The sequence below is a fragment of the Rutilus rutilus genome (genome assembly GCF_951802725.1).
Source record: "Rutilus rutilus genome assembly, chromosome: 15".
Taxonomy (NCBI): domain Eukaryota; kingdom Metazoa; phylum Chordata; class Actinopteri; order Cypriniformes; family Leuciscidae; genus Rutilus; species Rutilus rutilus.
In genome coordinates this window covers 3,554,279-3,573,943 of record NC_140220.1, presented here as the reverse complement: position 1 = coordinate 3,573,943, position 19,665 = coordinate 3,554,279, and the positions used below count along the sequence as shown (strand labels likewise).

Sequence of the window (19,665 nt, the reverse complement as noted above, 5' to 3'; positions counted from 1 at the left end):
CTGTAATGTCATTTGGCCGCCGTTCCGTCCTGTATCAGACTCTGTTTTGCTCTCCATCAGCAGTTCTGAAGTTCTGCCCCGTCTGATGCTCGTGTCACACACTCGTTAGATGGAATTGAAGTAGAGCTGCATTATTCTGGATTAATAAAAAAAAAAAAAAAAAAAAGTGTATATATATATATATATATATATATATATATATATATATTGTTTAAATAAAGAAATCACGATTCTCCCACAATTCTGAATAGACTGCAATAGACTTTCCAGATTGCAGTTAGAGAAACGTCTTTAACTAGAATAGGGGGACATGTGTCATGGTTGGTTTTTGTATCGAAGCGGAAAACTCAGGCGATCGTAGGAGTAAATGTAAACACAACCACTTTTAACATAGACGATACAGGACAAAGAAACTAAGGAGAAACTTTTTGTAGATGTTCTGATTAATTACTTTGTCATTTTGCCTCGACGTCCTCCCGATTGCCCGCGAGCTTCTACTCCTGTCCATACGGTAATTTCCTACTGTGCGACAGAGAGTCGCGTGGCTGTGATGCAATCGTTAGCCTACTTTTACAAAAACTGCTTCTACAGGGCCATAACGTAAGCTACAAGGTAATGGAGCCTTTTATACATTTTCGTGTTTCTTTAGAAATAAATAATGGACAAATGGAGTCTTTAAACGCCTCAGATGTGAAGTTATTCGCTGTCAAAGTGACGCCAAAATGAATGGGAGTCAATGGGATGCTAACTGCAGGTGGGGTTCCGCTAGCCAATGGCGGCGCCCGGGGGTACCTTCAAAATAATACAAATCCCTGCCCCCCTGGTTTCAAAGTGCAATGAGGATCGTTTTGACAATGATGTCATCTGTGTGCGGAAAACTCAAAGGAATGCATGTTACATAAATCTGCTCAAAGTAAAACTCTAGTCATAAAGGGGTGGTATAATGCCCTTTTCATAAGATGTAAAATAAGTCTCTGATGTCCCCAGAGTGTGTGTGTGAAGTTTTAGCTCAAAATACCCCACAGATATTTTTATACAGCATGTTAAAATTGTCACTTTTTGAGGGCAACCAAAAACGCACCGTTTTTGTGCCTGTTCCTTTAAATGCTAATGAGCTGCTGCTCCCGGCACAGAGGGCGGAGCTTCAACAGCTCATGTCATTTACCTCACACAGACATGCACTGGAAATTTCGAAAACTTTTAGCTTTTGATGTTCAAAACAGAGTCAGACAATGATGGAGAGACTCAAGAAGAAGTGACAACATGTAGAAGCAACAGGACATTTCTGAACGGTTAGTTGATGAATTTATGTAGCTGATGTGTAGTTATCTTCTAGTCATTGATTAGCATATTCTGTCTTGATAATCTATAAATCGTGTTCAGGGGGCGGGGTTTATGTAAATTCTAGGGTTGGTGATGTCACTAACCCGGGAGGAATGTGGTGTAGTCTCTACCAGCCGTTTGTTGTAGTCCTTAAAAAGCGATTTCTTTAAAAGCAAATATCTCCCTTTGCTTTGAACTTTGAGCATTGTAACTTTGCAGATGTTGTTTATGCTCAAACAGCAACATTACACACTAACTAAAGTTAGAAAAGATAAATCATAATCAACCACCCCTTTAAGTGTGTCAAAATTCTAAGATTTGCGTAATTATAGTCTTATAGACTTAAGAATAAATGTGATTCATAAAGAATTAATTTCTTTCTTTTCAAAAAAGCCTTGCTGACCCCAAACAATTGAACGGTGTTGTCTTTCTAATGCCCTGCTTTTTCTTTTTGCATATCGAAGCCGGCTGGTTTTCTCACCACTTGTGGCTGTTTTTGTCATTTGCTTTAAAATTAAAAGCCCTTTTTGCATCTTTTGAATCAATTAGTATTCCCTCCTCCACTCTTGCAAATTGTGCTAACATGCTCCATTGATTTCTCCACGCTAATCTTTGTTCCTTTGCATATATACCCTCATGCATATGCATTCAGCAGAAGAATTAATATTAATGTATGATTACCATATTAATACTTAGTATAAGCGATCTACTCAGTGGTTTTAGCACTTGGACGCGCATATTGACCCGTTTACCGCCCCTTAAAAGCAAATAGAAATATTCAGTAAACATTCAGTTATTAAATAAAAGCTCAATATGATAATATGTGATACTAAACGAGCAGTTGTTTGTGTCATGCAGAGTTTCCCAAATGCTCGTTAGTTAAGAGGTGATTTCATCTAAATCAGCTGAATAGAAACGAACACTGCCAAACTGTAATTAGCAATTATGCTTTAGACGAATGTATAGGCAGCAAATTTATGCAGTGCACTAAACGCTATTGAACATCACAGCAGACATTTATGATTATTTTATTCATGGCCAATCCATAATCAGGCTCCAGTGAATCAACGTTCGGAGCCTGTCGTTTTCCGTGTCGCTCTCCGTTTGTTTTACGGTCTGATTGCTTTCTTCATTGACGGCGTGAGAAGAGCAGACAGATCCGCTGTTTGCATACTCTAAGCTGCGGAAGCGTTTCGCTAACAAACCGTGTGTGTTTTGCAGGATGCCGGAAGGACAGTCGGATGGGCCAATATCGTCAGGAAGACTCCGGTCTCTTGAGGAACAGCTAAGCCGAGCCAAACAGAAGATCCACAGTTTTCAGAGATTATCTGGAGAAGGCAAGTAAAGAGATAAACAGGACTAAGTCTCCCTTTCTTAACCCTAACAGAACCCTTGTCCATACATGTCCAAATACTCATGGTCTAACATTGGTCAGATAAACTGGTCTGACCCAAACTCACACCATTGTTTGAGCCAGTGAAGATGTTTCAGGCTGGTTTTGATAGTGTCACTAGCCGCGTTTCCATTACCCTTCAAATTACGGAAACACGTCAATTTCGCAAAAACTTCCATTTATCGCAAAAAAGTTTTTCCGCTCGCATGAGGTGGTTTTTTCAGGCAATTCAAAAAAGAAATATTTCGCAAAACTGCAATGGAAACAGTTTTTGCGCATTTACGGGTCACCTGACGTAGATGACGCGGTGTGTTTGGACAGAAGACGAGACAGAGCTCTTTATTAAATTCATATAAGACAAAATAATTACAGGAATAATGGATTCTAAACCTCAAATAAAGGCCACAATCAAGACCTCGAAGCAGAAATGAGTGAGAAACACCCAGAAACTCCTCATATGTGCCGCTCACAAGTATAATAAGGGTCGTTCCTTACCATTAATGCTTGGAAAACACACACACGTCTCCTTCCATTAATAATAATGGCTAGTGCAGTGGCTGGGATATAGTACATAAACCTACCAACGTCCGTTGCCATGATTTTTGGAAGGATTTTACTTATCGCGAGAGGAAAAAATGAAGTTTTAGTCGCATAACATCGGTTAATGGAAACGCCGTCATTTCGCAATAGTTTTTTGTCGACATTTAGTCGAGTTTTTGCGCAAATCTGTAATGGAAACGCGCCTATTGAGTCACAGTGTTTGCTATTCAGGGGGGAATCAGCCTATGAATGTCATACTTATAGTTGCATGTTAAAACTGGATGCAAGAACGTATTTTAAAGTGCCCCTATTATGCTTTTTCGGATATGTGACCTTTTTTTGTAGTGTGTAATATGGCTGTTTGTGAATGTAAAGGTCTGCAAAGTTTCAAAGATCAAAGTGCAGATAAATGTAGTTCTTGTCACCCAAAAGAAAGAAGCATTTCGAGTCTTACTTCCTACTGAACCTATGTAGATTTGTAACAAATTTGCATATTGCCAGCCTATGGTCTTCATTGGCTGCCTGCGAACAACGTTTACTTTGCCACGCCCTCAAACACTGTAGTTGTATCTGAGGCCTGAAAGAGTTTGGTTCGTGTTTGTTGAGAAGACGCTGTGTTTTGTACAGCGAAACCAAATCAACTTTGATGCAGTCAGCGCTGGAATTGATACGGTAAATCCGACGCCATCGTTACTGTTCATATGATTAAGTGCTGAGGAAGATCCAGAGCTAAAATTCAGATATGGAAATGGACATTTGGCTTCCAACAGACTGGGCCCTCTGACCAATCAGAGCAGAGCAGAGTAGGCTGTTGGAAAGGAGGGGTTTAGAGAGATTAGAGATTCTTGATCAAACGGTTTCAGACACTGAGAAAAGAGTTGATGCTGCAATATACTGTATATTATGAGAAAATTAAGTGGTTTTTTTTACCTTATGCATGTTAACCTATTGTAGGAGACTCCAAAACAAAATGAGGATCCTTTAAAATAGCATAATAGAGGCACTTTAGCAATGAAAAACATTAGCTCTGAGCATGCTGTTTTTATTCTAGCCGAAATTTCCGCACGTTAAAAAATAAATACGACCACCTCACGTTGTGTCAATCACGTTTACACACTGCCTCCGAAAAAAAATTCGGATCAGGTTCATTTTGAGAGGTGTTTTGACTATTCAGAGCCACCGTACAAGCGAACGCCAAAATCCAGAACTGTTCATGATCAATTGGTTCACAGAAATTGGTGGTTTTCATTGTAATATGCGGCTCCAGTATCGCTAGCATCAAACTGAACCACTGACATCCTGAAGTAAACTTTGAATTGCTCGGGATGATCCCGAAGCTCCTTGATAAGGAGGTGTAACTCTCCTTCCTCTCTACGCAATCTCAGGATTGGATGGACCCAATATTTCCTCATTCTTTTTCTCTTTTTAAGAAGAGAGAGGACAACAAAATCATCCTGACTGCTTGCTTTTGTTGTTCTCTCTCTTCTCAAAATGAGGAAAAAAAGAGGAAATATTGTGTCCATCCAATCCTGAGATTGCGTAGAGAGGAAGGAGAGTCCGTCTCCTTATCAAGGACCTGCGGGATTATCCTGAGCGATTCAAAGTTTACAGAGGCAGTGTGTAAACGAGATTGACACAACTTGAGATTTTTAACGTGAATATTTCTGACGAGAATATGGACTTGGCACATTGACATCCTTGTAGGTTTAACAGAATCACAACAGAATGATTCATTGTGTAGGTAGAGTTTGAATGTTTGCATTTATATCTGTGTATTCAAGTCTCTGCATGCATAATCATCAGGGTCAGGATGGGGGAAATTTCCTTGCTGCAGGATCTGCCAGAAATAACTACCAACATCATTATCATCACCCTGGACCAGAGGTCACAGATATATGAGAATCATCCTTAAAGAGTCTCTCTCTCCTCGTGCTTGTTCTGACCCCTATAAAAGGAGCGATAGATGCTGTGTGTCTCACTCAGGTCACCTCTGCTGTAATGAGAGGACGGATTCGAGGATAAGCCAGCTGTGTTTGAGCTGCCCACCTACACAGCACCTGAAGTCAAAGACAAGATTTATAGCCATAGTGATAGTGCTTATTGAAATTATTCTTCACTAGAATAGAACAGCATTTGTTTCTATAGTTGTGATGTGTGTGTTATCCTGCTAGAAGTTTCCATCAGAAGATGGTCTACCGTGGTCATAAAGGGATGGACACGGTCAGCAACAATACTCAGGTCAACTGTGGCGTTTAAATGAAGCTCAATTGTTACTAAGAGCCCAAAGTGTGTCAATAAACACCCATTACAGTAGCAGCACCTGAACCGCTGATACAAGACAGGATCATCCATGCTTTCATGTTGTTTTCACCAGATTCTGTCCCGAACATCTGAATGACAGCAGAAATCCAGACTCTCTCCAATCTTCTTTAGTCCAGTTTTAGTGAGTCTGTGTGTATTATAGCCTCAGTTTTCTGTTCTCAGCTGACAGGAGTGACACCGGTGTTTCTTCCATTCTCTGTAAACCCTAGAGATTATTGTGTGTGAAAATCCCAGTAGATCAGCAGTTTCTGAAACACTCAGAATAGCAACAACCGTGCCACATTCAAAGTCACGTAAATCACCTTTCTTCCTCATTCCTATGCTCAGTTTGAACTTCAGCAGTACGTCTTGATCATTTCTACATGCCTAAATGCTTTGAGTTGCTGCCGTGTGATTGGCTGATGAGATAGTTGAGTTAATAAGTAGTTGAACAGGTGTACCTAATAAAGTGGCCGGTGAAATATATATGTAATCCATTACATATCCAATGTGCTGTGTGTGCACGTATGTATGTGTGTGTGTGTGTGTGTGTGTGTGTGTGTATATATATATATATATATATATATACATACACACACACAAACACATATTCCTTCTTGCATTTGTTTCACAGATCTATATAAAAAAATGCTATAAATAAATAATGATAATACAGATACATATTGATGAAATTTTTTTTTTTTTAAATAGAACCTAATATTTGAGATTGCTATTTGATTTTATTTTTTATTTTATTTTTTTATTATACCTTTATTTAACCAGGGAAGAAAATCACATTGAGATAGATATCTCATTTACAAGTGAGCCCTGGCCAAGGTAGCAGCACACAGAAAAATAATAATAACAGACAAAGTAAAACTAAGTACATAAAACAATAATCACAACACACACACATACACTAACACACTCACACACTCACACTCACACTCACAACCACACACATACACACTCACACACACAACAATAAAACAAAATTAAAAGTTAAGAAGAGGTGCAGACAGTTTGGAATGTTTGGTTGAGATGTAACTTAAACTCATTGATTGAAATAAATACAGTAAGTTTCAGTGATCTTTGAATCACATTCCAAGCAGTTGGTGCACTATAAATAAAAGCAGTTCTTCCAAACTCTGTCTTCATTAAGGGAACATTTAAAAGAATATATCTACTTGAACGCAGATTATACCCTTGACTATTGACAGTTAATAGACTAATCATATACAGAGGAAGCTGACCAACTATGGCCTTGTACACAAGTATAAGCCAATGCTTGTACCTTCTTAAGTGAAGTGAAGGCCAACCAACCATTTCATACAGTGCACAATGATGAGTATAATCATTTGTACGAGTTATAAATCTTAGAGCAGAGTGATAAACAGAGTCTAAAGTGGTATTTCTGTAAAAAAACATCTCCATAATCTAAGACAGGTAAGAAGGTAGCTTCCACCAACTATCTCTTGGCTGACTGTGAAAAACAGCCACTATTTCGAAAATAAAACCCCAGCTGTAACGTTAACTTAGATAGCAATTGTTTAACATGTAACTTGAGTGATAAGTCCTCCTCCAACACAAAGCCTAGGTATCTGTAGGAGGAGACCAGTTCTATAGATTTACCCTGCAGAGTGTAAAGAAGTGGTGGAGAAGATTCACACTTATGTTTCCTAGAAAAGACCATGCATTTTGTTTTCTTGTCATTCAGAACTAGTTTTAAAGAGATGAGGTTGCGCTGAACTATTACAAATGCTTCCTGCTACTTTGAAATGCAACTATCAATGGAGGATGCAAAACAATAAATTATAGTGTCATCTGCATATAAATGAATACTTGCGTCTGAAGATTGTTAATATATAGTGTAAATAACAGGGGACCCAAAATGGACCCCTGTGGCACACCAGATTCAATACTGAGCCTATCAGAAAGAGACCCCTTAATTTGCACCCTTTTCTTTAAGTAGTTCCTAATCCAACCTAATGCGGTTTCAGAAAGACTGATACTGTGTAGACGCGATAGAAGAATACCATGATTGACAGTATCAAAAGCTTTAGTCAAATATTTAGTCAAAAGCTTTAGTCAAAATGTTATGCTTATTAGAGTATCATGTTCTTAGTTTGGCAACATGCTATCTGTGAGGAGCACTATTGAGCAGTTACTTCTGAGGTTTCATTTCCATTAGGATGCTGCCTATGTAGTCAGGACACAGCGGGGCAGCTCACTGGGGATCGGGACAGATCTTTCATTCAGGGTCACCCGTCCTGCTGGCATTATACCCAGGAGGGATTCCTCCAAAAGCACTGAACTGAACGTATTACATAAGAGCCGAAGATGGAGACCGAGCAGAGCGAGAGACGAATGAGAACAGAATCAAAAAGAGGACAGTCTAAATCTGTAGGGGAGATCGACAGCAATTCTAACCTTTCTTGCAATTTCCTTCAAAACTCACACGCTATTACAAATCTGCCTGCCATCTTTTATATAAAACACATATGTCAGCAGTAATAGCTGCTAAGTCAACTGCGGTCTTCAGCTATAGATAATTTCTTGTACCAAGACCCTTAAGCTGTGATTATCTTCACATTATATCACATCCTCTCAGACCTCATTCCTTAATTAGAGTACTTTTGAATCTCTCATTCTCTTTCTCAGTTGGTCCGGGTCGAGAACAGGAAGAATTGCGGAGGAAGGTGGAGAATGGAGTGAAAGAGCTGTGGTATTTTATTCGAAGCGAGATCCAGAAGCTGAGTCACATCAACCCGACAGACAGACAGAAACACACTGACACACTCCTGCAGGACCTGGGTCACCAACAGAGGTCAGCCGCTATTCACCGCTGCTCTTTCACTGCTCAGACGACTCTGGCTTCATGTGGGGACCTGTTGTGCAAACATCACTTTTAAAGCGTAACTCTCGCCAAAATGCAACCTAGGGTCTTTTTGTTAATCTACCCGAGGCAAACTTTCGTTTAAAAGCATAATTAGAATGGAAACGCCACCTTTAAGTTTGACCGTATTTTCGTTTTCGGTCTAATTGCCTTGTGAATGGGAGTGAATGGGGCACGACTATGATAGCATCAAAAATCACTATTTTTAAAACACTAAGAAGACTCGACACAACATGAAACTTTGCTCTCAGTATCACCAGGGGCTCTACACATGAACTCCAGCATTGAGAACATTGTGTGTGTTCACAGAGTTTACTAAAGAGAAAGATTTTGAACAACTCACTGTCTCTGTGTCCGCCACCATTTTGACAGTCAAAAATAGTCGATCTCCGAATGCGAATGAACTGACTCTGATTGCTTCTTATATGAGGATCCTTTTTCAAATACAAGGTCAGTATTGATTTTCACTAACGACAAAACAACAAATTATCTGTGAATTTATATGGAACTAAGCTTTAGGAGCTTTCCATCTTTACTCTCCTCCCTGTTACGTTGCATTCGGAGATCGACTATTTTTGACTGTCAAAATGGCGGCGGACACAGAGACAGTCAGTTGTTCAAAATCTTTCTCTTTAGTAAACTCTGTGTACACAAACAATGTTCTCAATGCTGGAGTTCATGTGTAGAGCCCCTGGTGATACTTCCAGCACAGTTTCATGTTGTGTCGAGTCTTCTTAGTGTTTTAAAAATAGTGATTTTTGATGCTATCATAGTCGTGTCCCATTCACTCCCATTCACAAGGCATTTAACCTAAAACTACAATATGGTCAAACTTAAAAGTGGCGTTTCCATCCTATTTATGCTTTTACACGAAAGTTTGCCTCGAGTAGATTAACAAAAAAAAACCCTAGGTTGCATTTTGGCGAGAGTTACCCTTTAAGATTGATTTTTAACATAATTATGTGTCCGCGGTGTGTGTACACAACCACCCTATTATGGTAAAAATCCATCCACTCCAAAAATCCTTTTGTTATTTTCCCCATTAATCTAATACAGGGTCTCCGATTCAGGAATGCTTTGGATGTCTGCGCTCAGAAAACCACATATCAAAAGTTTAAACTGATATGGCTATAAAATGCATGCAAATAATAAACTTTAATGATGACGAAGAACCGCAGTGTCACTTGAGCGTGACCACGATGCAGATGATAATCAAAAACAAACAAAACTGATATTTTTCATTTTATTTGTTGTTGCCGGAGTATCTGAGGCATGAGCTGTAAAGGCTCCGCCCTCTTTTGGAAAGGGGGCGGGGAGCAACAGCTCATTTGCATTTAAAGATACACACATGAAAACCCAAAAAGGAGCTTCATTACTTTAATTCTTTAGGAGAAATAAAAATGACATGCATTTCACTTAATTTGCTCTCATTTACCCTTATTATTTCTTGAAGAAACAATTAAGATTTGTGATCTGATCTCATTTGTGACTCTCAGAGGTTGAATCTCTCAAACCATGTTTCGCCCCGTAGTCAAAACTTGATTACAATTTGCATTAAGAATATGAGACCTGTTTTTTTATTTAGATTTGTTGCATTGTGACAATAGCAAATTTAGCCACAATTGCACAAAAAATGTGCTATTGAAAATTGTAAGTATTTTTTATCGACATGTTTGTTGTATTGTTTTTACTTAAAAAACACATTGTTATTATTTTTACTGTAATAGACTCAAACATAGCTGGCTTGCACTAATTTAATGAGAATCAGCATTATAAAAAAAAAAAAAAAAAAAAAGTTGACCGATCATACGTTTGGAGTGACATTTTAAATGTTTTTGAAATAAGTCTTTTATATTCACCAATCAAAAATACAGTAAAAACATTAATATTGTGAAATATTATTACAATAAACACAATTTACACCTATGACGGCAAAGCTGAATTTTCAGCATCATTACTCCAGTCTTCAGTGTCACATGATCCTTCAGAAATATGCTTAATTGCTGCTTAATTATTATCATAGTGCTCACTTATTAATTATGATTGTTAATTAATTAGTATTATCAATGTTGAAAACAGTCTTGGCTGCTTAAGGCGCTGCTTTTTTAATGAATATAAAGTTCAAAAGAACAGCATTTATTTGATATAGAAATCTTTTGTATCATTCTGAATGTCTTTACTGTCACTTTTGATCAATTGAATGCATCCTCACTGAATAAAAGTATTAATTTCTTTCTTTTCTTCTTACCCCAGACTTTGGAATGATTGTGTATCGCAGTTTCCACAAAAAAAAAAAAGAAAAAAAACTATATTATTTACATGATTAATTGTCAAAATGCAACAACAAAAACGCTCAAACCTAAACTAGGTTTTCAACAAAACATTATTTTTCATTCATTTCTTATTTTCTTCTGGTTTTGGGGTGAAAAATGAGTCGAGCATGTTGTCGACGGGTTTCATAACATTCAGAATTGTTTTTTTATGAGATGGATGATGAAGAATTGATGTGCGTCTCCAGTTTCGCCGTCATGAAATGGCTCCAGACACTAATAGTGGTGCAATAGAAATATAGCAGCACTTAATTTTGAGTTATCACCCGCTAGACTAATTACAGAGAGAGACGCTGTCAATATCTCATTATCTCGGCGTCTCTGAGACGGTCAATCAGCACATTCACACCTGTTTTGACAAAGAGAAGTGCTCGATGCACATTTAATGCTGTGCCGTGTTGGAGCGAGCGGCTCCCTGAGGAGTCTCTCATTGATGAAGTAATAATTAAACTCCTCATAAACTCAGCATATGCCCATCTGTTTGAATTAGCAAATGACTGGTTGATCACAATTCATGCGTTCCTAGTGTCTAAACTCCCACTTTTTGAGGAGTTATTTGATTTAAAGGAATGGATCATCCAAAAATTACAATGATCATCATTTACTCATTACTTTATTTCTTCTGTCGAACAAAAAAAGGAGATGTTGTGTTGAATGTTCACGCTGATCTTTTCCTCGGGTTCACATTAAAATACTGCAAAATACATCTAGACGAAGGTTAAACAAAAGGACGGGTCTTTTTCTCTCTCTGTATTGTGTAACAAACAGGCTGGTAACGGCAGCCCTATGAGAGCAATAATCAGATCTCTGGTTTGACTGGATTATTTTGATTTCATAGTTCTTTTCAAAATGATGCCTTAAACCCTGATGCATCCGTGAAGGACGGTTTAAGGAGATTTGAGATCTGATTTGGTCAAAATGTGCACTATGAGTAATCAACAGTGCTGGGTAGATTGCTTACACATTATAGTCCGTTATTGAAGACAAATTTCATGCCTGTACAATGCATGGTTGTACACTGCAAAAAAAAAATATATATATATATATATTTTGAAGTGAAAATGAAGTGAGCTTTTGCTTAAAACAAGAAAAATACCTGCCAATGCGGTCAGAAAAAGAATTGGCAGATATTTTGGTAACCCTTTACTTAAAGCCTTCACGTATAATGCATATTCATAATGTACGTTATAATGCATTATATCATTTTTATAAACAATTGTAATTAAAGTTAAAATGCATTATATTTGCAGCTTCCTTGCTGCATCTGAAATTGGTTGTCATGCATTATACTTCCTGAAGGTGTCACATTAAATAGAGAAGTATTATAACTGTGTCATACAATGCATTATAAGGTGCATTACAAGGCATAATCAATGCATTAAAAATACTTTTATAATGCACTATATATAATGGTGTGAAGTAAAGTGATACTGATATTTTTCTTGTTTTAAGCTTAAACTTGCATAATTTTGACTTAATACTTAATAATTTAAGTAATTTTGCTTCTCAAGTAAATGTATCTTGATTTAAGAATATTTGCACTGGAAAGCAAGACAGAAAGACTGAGGAGGAACATCACTGCAGTGTAATAATCTATTACGTTACACATTCCAAGTAATATGACCGGCCTACTTTTTGATTACTTTGAGATTAAAAGATCGCATTGATTTGAATAATCGTGTGCCATAAAGATAAAGAGAGAAAGAAAATCCATTCTCTATATAACGTCAAAGAGGTTGGACTGACAAAAACCCTTTGGGAATTGCATGTATTTGTGCATTTTAATGTGTTTGAAAGACAAAAGCCTTCCAAAGACATAGTAATACAAGATTAGATTTGGGAGAATCAATAAATTACAAACATATATGTGACCCTGGACCTCAAAAACAGTCACATGGGTACATTTTTTAATTGAGATTTATACATCATCTGAATGCTGAATAAATAAGCTTTCCATTGATGTGTGGTTTGTAAGGATTTGACAATGGCCGAGATACAACTATTGGAAATCGAAAGAAATCGAAACATTGAGAATATCTCCTTTAAAGTTATTCATTTATGTTCACGATTGTGCTGCATTCACTCACAAAAATAAATGTTTTATATATTTACAGTAGGAAATTTACAAAATATCTTCATGGAACATGATCTTTACTTAATATCCTAATGATTTTTGGCATAAAAGAAAAATCGATAATTTTGACCCGTACAATGTATTGTTGGCTATTGCCACAAATATACCCGTGCGACATGTGACTGGTTTTGTGATCCAGGGTCACATATTTGTTTTGCATATATAGTATATATACTTTACTTTAAATATGTACAACCCCCCCCCCCCCCCCCCCCCCCAATAATATGTTATTATTGCACTACTGTATAATGCCTGAGCCTCAAACTAAGCATTTCAATGTACAAATTGTCACTGACATATGAATACATGACAAATAAACTTAAAACTAAAACTGTATTAGAAATATTTCACCACCATTTTGTCAATAATATTTAATCATGTAATCAATAAAAAAAAAAAGTAACTTTAGTCCGAGTATTTTAAAATGGAATATATTGTAAATACAAGTCATTTTTGGAACCTGATTACTCCAGATTACACATGACCAGCACTGGTAATTGTCAGATGATAGAGAAGCAGGTTTAACACTCTCTCCTGTGTTCCTCTGCTGTCAGGACGATCATGACAGACCTGCACCTCCTCAGTCAGGCCGATGGAGCGGGGGACTGGAGACAGAAGGAGGCCAGAGATCTCTCCAGTCTGGTGCAGAACAGGATCTCATACCTGCAGGTACAGCTCACGCTGGCTCTCGCTCAACTCTTCTGCTCACCACAACTGTGGCTAGAGCTTTTCTAAACTTACCAGACACACTTGACATCGATACCATGGGGAAAAGCTGACATATGTGACCCTGGACCTCAAAACCAGTCACATGGAGCAGTTTTATGAAATTGAGATTTACACATCACATGAAAGCTGAATAAATAATCTTTCCATTGATGTGTGGTTTGTTAGGATAGGACAATATTTGGAAAATCTGGAATCTGAGGGTGCAAAAAAATCTAAACATTGAGAAAATCTCCTTTAAAGTTGTCCATTTATGTTCATGATTGTGCTGCATTCACTCACACAAATAAATGTTTTACGATAGGAAATTTACAAAATATCTTCATGGAACATGATCTTTACTTAATATCCTAATGATTTTTGGCATAAAAGAAAAATCCCTAATTTTGACCCATACAATGTATGTTGGCTATTGCCACAAATATACCCGTGTGACATGTGACTGGTTTTGTGATGTAGGGTCACATATATATATATTTAATATGATCTCATAATTTGGCAGCATGGAGCACTTTAAGACCTGACACGTTATACTGTCACACATGCGTTTTCTTTCTCAACTGTTTACGTTCACTTAAAACACAGCGGACTGTGTTTACGTGAATACTCGCCAAGACCGGCATTTTTACATTATTTTGTGTGAATTTGAATGTTTAAGTGCAACAAGCAGCGAAAAATGACTCAATTTAGTACTGAGAGGAGGCTTTATGTTCACGGTATCAAAATTTAAGTGAGTTTCACCTTAAGACATGACAAAATATCTGCCAATAAAGTCAGAAAAATCTATTTGATTCAAAGGGAAAACAAGATTATTTTTGTAATCCCAATGGCAGATATTTTTTTCTGGTTTTAAGCAAAAACTCACTTCATTTTGATACATTTTTCAGAGACAATGCATAAAAAAAAGAATTATATTAATTTAAAAGCCTAGGGGGGAATTAAAGAAAATATTTTAGGTCAAAGGCTGACAAAAAAAATGGTAATTGGAAACTACTTTTCTCTGCGTTTGTAAATAATTGTTCAGCTGAGATTTTCAGTCTCTGATTTTAGGAATCATTCCTGCCTGGAGCACAAATAAATCCAGTTGAATACTTAAAGTTTGGCTACATCATTAACCCTGTGTATGATCAATAATAATAATGTTTGTCTCGGCGAACAACACTAATTAAATATCTTTTTTTTTAATATGTATCGCCATCCCTCTCCGGGCCTGTTCCTTTCTTCCCCTTCTTTCCCTTTACTGAAATCTGTGTCTTCCCGTCAGTCTGATCGCACCGGGAAAAGAAAACATCGAAGCCGTTCGAGATTGTGGTTTTCTTTACAAACGGCCTCTAACGAAAACCAAAGTGTGAGATCAAGCGAAGTCGGTCTTTCATTGATTTATCCGACGATCTTTTGAATCTCGACTCTGGTGCCGCGATCATGCATTATTTGTTTTCAGCAAAGAAACACTGGGCTACTTTGTCAAATCAGTCTAAAAGGAATAATTAAAGATCCCACTTTATCTAACACGATGATAATAATATAGCTGCTAATTAGCAGTGTTTATTTGTCATGCTAGTTTAGATGGTATAAGCCACAAGTCTAGACCAGCACAAACCAGCATAGTGTCTGTTTCTCTCAGCGGGAATGATCTGGTTATCATTCAGTACCATGCTTTATATCAAACACTATCTGATCGCTGATTTCCATACTCAGAACCGCACAGTACATGTCTGCTACGGCAGCACTTTAAAATGAGAGTGCTTCATCTGCTGCCATAGCAAAGTCTGGGCCAACTGTATTGAATATGAATTAAGAGTGAAATCTATATAGCCTTCACTCGAAAAAAAAAAAAAAAAAAACACGACGTGAAAGGGCCGCCAGACAATTTGATTATCGTAACTCATTTCCTCTAATGGCACAGTAAAACTGAAAAAGCATTTCTGAGGGGAAATAATGTGAGCCCTGCCGGACACAGAATCAGTCCATCTTTTATAAATAAATGTGTATCAGGATAACCATAACTCCTGCACAATATACTTTAACTTCAGTTTTTGTAAAATTATCATTAATATGGATCTCCTTCACGCAGGGCAAGAGGCTTCAGCATCTTTGTCATTTTTATCTTCTTATTTATTTGTGGATTTTTAATTTTTTTAATTTTACTTTTTTATTATTTACACTATACCCGTTCAAAAGTTTGGGGTCTGTAAGACTTGTTTATTTCTCTTGTTTTTTAAAAGAAGTCTCTTTTATTCACCAATGCTGGATTTATTTAATAAAAAATACAGGAATATTGTGAAATGCTATTACAATTTTTCTATTTGAGTTTATTTTAAACTCTTAATTTATTCCTGTGATCAAAGCTGTATTTTCTTAAAAAAGAAAGAGGATGCACTGAAAAAAAACTGTTCAAATTGCTTAGTTAAAATGAGCTTAAGCAACACAATTGCTATACATTTTGTCCTAACTTAATTTGATTGTGTTCAATCTGCTTAAATATACGTCAGATTTAAGTTTACTTGATCCGTTTGTGTTGGATTACATGAATGATTTGTGTTGCATTAACTGAAACTGGACGGCGCTTGTTAGTTCCCTGCATGCTTTGCATATGGTTGAATTAAGAGAGAATAAATGTTAAAATGAAGTGTTATTTTATGTTTGTTTGTTTTTTTGAGAAAATGAGACTTGATAGTGTGTAATTGTGTTTAATGTTCAATTACATTGAAATGATTAGAACCATTTAAATTACAGTGGGTTACCATTGTGGAGAAGAGTGGAGCATTTTGTTAGGCTGTGGACTAATTTTAGCTACTTATTTTCAACTGCTTTGGCTAAAAGAGCACGTAAATCTTAGCATTTAAGATGTTAATATGTGCCACTGCTAGCAAATAGCTAGCTATAGTGTATCAATTCAATTGTGTGTCACTAAAATAAATGAAATCTTTATAAACGTATGCATTCTTCAAGCAAAAGGGCTTATTTCTTTAAATTGGAAAAGTATTTGTGCACCAAGTATAGGACGTCGGCTGAAAGAAATGGTAACCAATATGTCAATGGAAAAGATGACAAATATAGTTTTTGATGGTGTTTGGGGACCTTTTAGATCGGTCTTAAAATGTGGTGGACTTGTAAAGGTGTTAATAAAGGAAAAAGAAGAGAGGAGGTATAGAATATCAATGTAATATACCGAGAGGCTTTTTTTTTTTCTTTTTTTTTTTACATGGAAATGTAGATGTTCATGTGTATAAAATGCAAAAAGAAAAAAGCTGAATTTTCAGCATCATTACTCCAGTCTTCAGTGTCACATGATCCTTCAGAAATTACTCTAATATGATGCTCAATTGATGATCAAGAAACATTTCTGATTATTATCACTGTTGTGCTGCTTCATATTTTTCTGGAAACAATGATACACTTTTTCCTGGATTCTTTAATAAACAGAAAGTTCAAAAGATTTAGTTTGAAATATAAATATATCTAATAGAAAAAAATCTGTAATTTATGTATGTAATATGTAATTAATGTGACCTTGCTATTAAAAAAAGAATAATACTTTTGGAACTTTTATTGCCATTGAAGTCACTGAATCTAAAAAGCGGTCATAATTTGAAGTGCATCTGCCGTGTGTGTTGTGTCCCGCCAGAACCCGCAGGACTGCAGTAAAGCCCGTAAGCTGGTCTGTAACATCAACAAGGGCTGTGGATACGGCTGTCAGCTCCATCACGTGGTTTACTGCTTTATGATCGCTTACGGCACACAGAGAGTTCTGATCCTCGAGTCGCACAACTGGCGCTACGCTCCCAAAGGATGGGAGGCGGTGTTCCTTCCCGTCAGCCACACCTGTACGGATCGATCCGGAGCCACGACGGGACACTGGTCAGGTGAGAGCTGTCAATCAGCAGATCTCGTTATTAAAGTCAGCATGAAAGCGAAGTTGAGAGAGTCTTTTCTTCCCTATTGTGGGGTATATCCGAGTGAATCGGCTTCTGGGACAAGAACAAATGTGGGCGGGGCTTGATTTTGTCTGTGGGGAATTGATTGGACGGTTGTGGTTTGCTATTTTCTGATCTCATGCGAGTGACAGGTTATTGCCCCGCCCTCATCATCACAAAAGAGACGCTGCAAGAGGGAGGGGAAGATATTTTGATTCATTTAAAAAGAATGATGTGCACAGATACATTATTTATAATAATTACTGCAATATTCCATAAAAATAACAATTTGATTTCATGGCGATTTGAAGTCAGTAAGTGAAATTAAAGTGGGCCTTTTTACCTTCCTATTAAAGGCCAGCTTGTCATATCGTGAATGATTCAACCGTGCATGTTATTATGGAGAAAACAAAAAGCATAAAGTCTGTATGATAACAGTGACTATTTACAATTGCTTCAAATGTGGCTCATTCAGTGTTCTCTAGTGTTAGTTTTACTTTATCAAATAAAAAGAAATCAATCAAATGAAATACACACTACCTTTCAAAAGTTTGGGGTTCGTACGTTTTTTGTGTGTGTTTTTTTTTTTTTTGCCCATCAAGGCTGTAGTTATTTAATAAAAAAATACAGTAAAAACAGTAACATCATGACATATTATTACAATTTAAAAGAACAGTTTTCTATGTGAATATATAGTAAAATGTCATTTAAAATCAGATTTTGCATGTTTATTTTTTGCAGTAACATGTTATCTCATAGACTACCATTCAAAACTAAAAAAATTAAATAACTAAAAAATAAAAAAAATGTATTCATCAAGGATGCATTAAATCCATTAAAAGTGACAGTAAAGACTCATTAAAAATAAATGCTGTTCTTTGTTCTCCTGAAAAACATATATCACGGTTTAGTAACACAACTGTTTCCGACATTGATAATAATCATAAATGCTTTTTGTTCATCACATCATCATATTAGAGTGATTTCTGAAGGATCATGTGACTCTGAAGACTGGGGTAATGATGCTGAAAATACAGCTTTGATCACAGGAATAAATTACATTTTACAATATATTCACATAGAAAACAGTTATTTTAAACCGTAATAATATTTGACAATTTTACTGGTTTTACTGTATTCTTGATCAAATAAATGCAGCAAATTGAGACTTCATTTAGAAACATTTAACAGTCTTACCGACCTCAAACAATGTACTGATGTATAGGTGTCTCTAATTACTACACATCTCTTGTTCTGCATTCTCCAATTAAACACTGCGCTGCATTGATTTAATTGGTTTCTCTTTCCTTATAATTCAGGTTAATACACTTTTAAATGAACATTTCTCATTGCGTATATATTCCAATCTATTTTAAATTAACTTAAGCTCAGATTGTAATTGTATTCTTTATTATGCCACACTATGAAATGTGCTATATATAAATGTGCTGAGCCCATCAGGTCATAGTTAACAACATTTTCTACTGTAAACTTGTTCACCGTGTGTGTCGTGTGAATAGAGTCCACTTCTCTAATGCTCTAAGTGCGAAGCTCTAGTACAAGGCCGATATTTAAGTGTATTGAGGACATGTGAACATTTCCTCTCTTCTTTGTGTCCTAATTATTACAGCCGAGGATCTGGTGAGGGAATAGATTATCTGAGGATTCTTGTCAAAACCCATTCCAGCCGCGTGAAAAAAAAAAAAAGGCAGAAGAAGCGCTGCGAGTGCTTTTACACGAGCCTGGGAATGGCATGGGAGTTTTTTTCTTAAATATTTCATGCTTTCCCTAATTAAAATTTCAAGCACACTCGGATCACATGTGCGCTTGCTCATGGAAAGGCCGTGAAACAGCCGGCGGGCCGCTGTTGTTGTTGTGTAATTGTTAGGGAGAGTTTTAATGAGCTAGTTGTCAGTTGGTTTGTGGTTGGGAACGTCAGAGCCGTGTTCAGCTAACGGTCATAATTAGCAGACCCGCTGTAACTTGTTTTTTGACAATCTATTAAAACAAAGCTGCTGTTTCCATCCAACGCGTTCTGCTTCGGTTCATTTGCGGTTTGTGTGTTTCTAAACTCAGCTCAACTTCTTGTAGGCTAATCAGAACGA

At 36.8% G+C, this 19,665-nt stretch overlaps 1 protein-coding gene across 1 annotated transcript in view; it reads left to right on the top strand.

The window, feature by feature from the left end:
* fut8b (fucosyltransferase 8b (alpha (1,6) fucosyltransferase)) overlaps positions 1-19,665 on the top strand; it is a 98,978-nt gene that overhangs the window by 67,559 nt on the left and 11,754 nt on the right. The window contains exons 3-6 of the mRNA XM_084431768.1: positions 2,545-2,660; positions 8,219-8,384; positions 13,472-13,586; positions 17,272-17,509. Of these exons, the coding sequence (XP_084287894.1) occupies positions 2,545-2,660; positions 8,219-8,384; positions 13,472-13,586; positions 17,272-17,509 (635 nt within the window). The remainder of the gene's footprint in view (positions 1-2,544; positions 2,661-8,218; positions 8,385-13,471; positions 13,587-17,271; positions 17,510-19,665) is intronic.